Source organism: Alligator sinensis, unplaced genomic scaffold (assembly GCF_000455745.1).
Source record: "Alligator sinensis unplaced genomic scaffold, ASM45574v1 scaffold73_1, whole genome shotgun sequence".
Classification (NCBI taxonomy): domain Eukaryota; kingdom Metazoa; phylum Chordata; order Crocodylia; family Alligatoridae; genus Alligator; species Alligator sinensis.
Genome location: NW_005841838.1, coordinates 4,089,232 through 4,094,487, shown reverse-complemented (window position 1 = coordinate 4,094,487; position 5,256 = coordinate 4,089,232). Strand labels below are relative to the sequence as shown.

At 41.2% G+C, this 5,256-nt stretch overlaps 1 protein-coding gene across 1 annotated transcript in view; it reads left to right on the top strand.

Annotated features, from left to right (window-relative positions):
* Positions 1-2,304, top strand: part of LOC102383324 — a 186,712-nt gene extending 184,408 nt beyond the window's left edge. Inside the window, exon 73 of the mRNA XM_014519708.2 lies at positions 2,267-2,304. Coding sequence (XP_014375194.2) covers positions 2,267-2,271 — 5 coding nt within the window. The 3' untranslated portion in view covers positions 2,272-2,304. The remainder of the gene's footprint in view (positions 1-2,266) is intronic.
* The last annotated feature ends 2,952 nt before the right edge of the window (positions 2,305-5,256 follow it).

Below are 5,256 nucleotides of genomic sequence, written 5' to 3'. Positions count from 1 at the left end.
AGGAATGTCTCCCCCCTGCACTGGCAAGTAGGAAGCTCCTGCAGCTGGGAGCCCCAACAGCTGGTGGAGCTCCCAACCACAGGTGTGTACTGTGGCCCCCATTGCTGGGAGCCCCATCAGTTGATCCAAGCTCCCAGATACAGAGATGCACCATGCCCACCAGGGCTGGGAGCCCAGATCAGCTGATGGGGCTCCCAGCCACAGGGGAGATTGGTGCACCTCTGTGCCTGGGAGCCTGGAACCGCTAACAGAGCTCACAGCTGTGGGGGTGCAGTGGAGCCTTTGACTCCAGCTGCACCCCTATGGCTGGGAGCCTCAATCTGCCACTGCTGCAAGTTGAAGGGTCATATTGGAGGCTGTCCTAATACAATACAGAATAGTATTAATGCTGATCCCTACCCTTACAAACTCAACAGCTAACTACTAGTAACAAACAGTTACCTATCTGCATAGAACTGCAAATCCGTAGTTTCAGGATATAGGTAGCTGTATATTGAGCTCTACATGTTTTCTGTATTATCACATATATTACTTGCTTCCAGGTATCTTGCCTTTCTATTGATTTATCTGGGGGGTGGGCTGGAGTGGAGGAGTGGCTTGTGTTTGCTTTCAGATTGTAGGATATTCTAAAAACAGCACCATGTTAAATTATGTGCGCTAGCTATTGACTACAGTTGGCATATAAATAATTAAAAACCAACTACAACTGCTGACATTAATCCTTGTGCTGCATTACACTGCATAAGCAGCAAAGGAATCTTTTGAGACTAATCATCTGAGGAAAGGGGCCAGGTTAAAATGGACCAAAGCATCCAACACTTCTTCCAAATAAATAAGGAACAGCACCATACATGTAAAGAAAAGAGCAAATGCCCCCCCCTCCAAAAAATGTGCTGTGTCCTTAATCATTATCACTTCATAAGAATATTAAAGGAAACAGGCATACAAGTCATTGCCACACTAATTACTGCCATGGCTGTCCAAATAATAAATTTAAGATGTAATGATCCATTTACAACTTGTTTACTGCAAAGAAAAGCATTTACTGTAAGTAATTGATGGAACCATGCACACAAGCCAATTATGCAGTTGCTAGGAATAAAGCATGATTTACACTGCTAATTTGTCTGCTGTATGCACTGCTGAGGCTTGGTAATGAGAAAATAGAGGATCTTTTGATATATCTAATGTAATGAGGAGTTATTCACTGGCATTTGTAAACTCAGTGGCACCGCAAAAATTGATTTGGTGGCTACAGATGTACAATTACATTTGTAACAACCTACAAAAGTTTCAAGTGTATAAGACACTTTCACACAATCAAAAGGGGAAAAAATATTTGTGAATGATTTTATAATGGCTACAGAGATGGATCAAAAGACACTTACTCCACTTCACATTTATGTGCATGAACACTCCTAAGTATGTCTTGATATCACACACTCCAAAATGTTGGAAATAAGCCCGCACTGAATGTGGACTTGATCCTTTTCTGGATACAGAAAGTCATTAGCTACAACATTTGGTTTGTCATTGTAATTCATTAACAATTGTGTTTCATGGGTCGCCAGGTTTTTGGGCTCATCTCTAGCAGGGGAATTAATTTCTCTAAGACAAGTATCTGTTTAAATAAAAGCATCTAATCCTGAATATTCAGTTAATTTTTCAATGCAGTTTTACAGTTTGTTGAAGATAAATATGTGAGTTCAGAGCAGTAATATTAATGTATCATTCCTTGAGGGTACAATACCTTTCATAAGCATTTTGATCAGTTGTACCATTATTTCTCAGACTCCCCTTAACTTCAGTGTGGCTGCTCTGATCCCTCAGTTTTTAATAAACCCCTGAGCCTGGGGGATATGGCAGCCATGATCCCCTGAGCCCAGGGGTTTCATGCTAGGCATGGTGTACCCCTGTAGGGCTCCCAACCACAGAGGGGACTCTGCTACATGTGCAAATTGAAGGTCAATAGCAACTAGCTATAAAGTTATTACACATTTTTTAGGTCCAACTTTATAGCTGTTTGGAGCTTTTTACAGCATGATAGCAACTTTGTACGTGCAGTTGGTCTTAAGGTAACTGCACAATTAACCGGTTAATTGCACAATGCCTGTAACAACTAGAAGGGATCTCAGTTTCATATTGCCAGTTCCAACATGCTGCTCATTACAAAAGACTGACAATTCTGATGTTTCATTAATTGCCTTTTTATCATTTAAGAAAGCAGGAAAAACTTTTATAGTGTTGTATCTCCTTTTATTTGCAGTTTGATTGGTCCGAATGGTAACTGCCAATCCTGATGATGGAAAAGCTTTTTCAGTATTGAAATAATTCATCTTTCTGATTAGACCTGCTAGACGCACCAGCGTGGAAAGCAGCAAGTTTCAGCTAAAGCAATGATTTATAACTCAGACTATCATGAAATGTGTTGTGTAAAAGAAAAGCTTTTGGGGCTAATTAGCCTGAAAAAAAGTTTAATTATTACAGTTACATGTTATTATGTTGAAATCACATCAAAGTAATGTGGTCATAAGAAAATGTATGCTAGAGTAACATTTTAAAAACCCCGTTCACTGGAAAAATTCTAATTTATTCCCAACTGAAGACACTCAATTCAAGGTACAAGCCATACTTTGAATAATTAAAACAATCAAGTTGCCTCTCCTACCCCAAGTCAGCAGAATATTGCCCTGTGGAAACAGCACACACAGCTTTGAGTTGACACAGAGGCATATCTACTGTTTGTTTAGAGCACGAACTCAGTCATTTGCTGGGTTCTGGAAGAAATCATATCCAATCCATTATGTTAGAGGTTAGGGACAGACATTACACACAAACCAATTTAAGTGATCAGAAACTGGTTTAAACCTGTAACAGAACAGATGTTCAGTGCACATAAACCAGTTTCAAAATGGCTGAAATCGGTTTGAGATAATCTTGGTTGAATGTAGTATCAGACTGAACTGATTTGGGTCAAACTGGTTTATGCAGCGTCTGTCCCAGACCCCTTCCTGTTTTAAATTAAACAAGTGTCCCCCAGCATCCCAGATGCTTTGATGGGCAGGGCTCTGGTCTCTGCTGGCTATGGTCTGTGGTGTGGGAGACATGACAAAGGCAGACAGCACAGTGTCAGCTTAGGGCTTTTTGGAGTTAATCAACAGATAACTGGTAATGTCCCTACTTTCCTTCCTTGGAAAAAGTTGTTTAAGAAGAGCTTGAACTAATGAGAAAAGCTTTTGTTTTGTTTGACAGACTGATAAATGCTCATAACTCCCTGTGCAACTCCCTGCTATGTAACTAAATGTTTTGTTATCAACAGCAAGGGGGGAAGCCTTCCCTAATGAGAGCATTCTATGGGGCCTGGCCACGCCCCCCTCAGCTTAGCACTGAGAAAGGGAGGGAGGGCTGCTGAAGAGTGAATCAATTCAGTCTCAGGCTTTTTGCATGTTTGTCCCTATCCAGAGGGAGGAGCCCCAGCAAGGAAGGGTTTAGCTAAGAATGAGGTGGTGAAGAGGGGAATGAATCTTTTGAAACAATCATTTCCTTGTATTCCCCCATTGACTTTTCACTATCAATAGAATTAGTACTATTTTAAAAATAGAAACAATTTTCTCCTTAGTGCACATCCCCTCCCTACACCATCTTACTTCCTTCAGATCCACTTTCCCAGAAATCTTTTTATGTTCATTAGAACAGGGCACCTAATAGCAAATGCCAGCCTTGGGGTAGTTTTCAGGTAGTATAAATAGAATGCAAAAAGAAGGCAACTATAGACATGTCTCTGTATGAAATGTCTTGTATCTGCTAAATTACTTTGATGTTTTAAATCAAGTGGATTTAAATATTTTGAACTTCATATAATTTTTTTCAGTCTACACTAGGAATACCTTATAGTGCTTATTTTTTAGTGAGGGATAACATAAAGCAAATATTCAGTAACTTTTGAATATCAGAACTATTCTTTTCGTAAACTGGAATAACAGGGTGCTATATGCCTACAAAAGTTTACTTCCTTTTCTTTTTTGTACTTTTGCTGTAATGCACTTTCATTGATTGTTCTTTAAAGTTTTCCTGATGTACAGAACCACATGTGTCTGTGTAGTTCATCAGATTTAAACTGCCCCTAACATTATGGTCAGTTCATAAAAAGAACTTTTAAATCAAAAGGATTTAATTCTGAACACATTTCTAGATACTTGCATCTCTGTTTCAACAAAACACCGACCTCATTATGTTTAAAAAAAAAGGGGGGGGGCGGGGAAGGTTCACACAACTAGCTTCAGTTGTGCATGAAAGTGGTCAGCGACATTTCCTGGTGGCACGCCAGAATGGCCCAGCTTGGGTCTGAGGTGGACTGGTACCAGGACCCAGCTGTTGTTTCTCCCTGCTGCCCAGTGGTCATATGGCATGGGTGAAGCTCCCAGCTGCCTGGCTGCAGCAAGGGCAAAACCCCATTGCCAAGGCCCTTCACTACTGAATGCTGCCAAAGCCCAAGCTCCACAGGCCAGGTCCAGTGGCTCCTGGGGCTGGATCTGGCTCACAGGCCATAGGTTGCTAACCCCTGCTGTAGGAGATCAAGAGGCAAATTCTGATTAGTGTACATTCAAGGTAATTATCTTGAAGGAAACTGTTACTACTGTTTTACTGAGAGTAGAGTGGTCCACTACTTTTTTCCTTTAGAATTTTTTTTACTGATTTTAACATCAGTTAATTACTTGAAGTACAGAAGAGAGTTATTCGAAGGACTCGTGTTACTAGAGTTTGAAAAAACATAAGATCTAAGCTTACAATTGTCGTGAATCAGAGCAGCCGCCGGCAGCTGTCTGACTCACACTGGAGTATTTAGATTTAGAGCTCGGCAGGCGGGTAATTGATGGATGGAGTGGAATTAACCAGGCACAGACACGTGTAGGTTACAGGAGTTTGTTTACTTACGTCGCCTAGATAGTGATGATGACGCAGGCGAGCCTTTGTTCCGTTACAGCCTCGGTTACAGAGTTGAGTACATGCATATAGCTTCGGTTACAGAGTTGAATACATGCACGCAGTCAGGTTACAACGGGATAATGACGGACGTGGCACCGGAACGAATGGTCGGGCTTGCAAGACTTTCTACGTCAATATTTTACGCTGACGGGGTGATTGATTGGGGATTGATCAAGTCCCCAACTCTCTGGTGACAAGCACAGGTGTTTCCTGTGAGATCCCCAGAGTTCTCCGACTTGGGCGGAAACCGTTAAACTATTTATAGGCAGA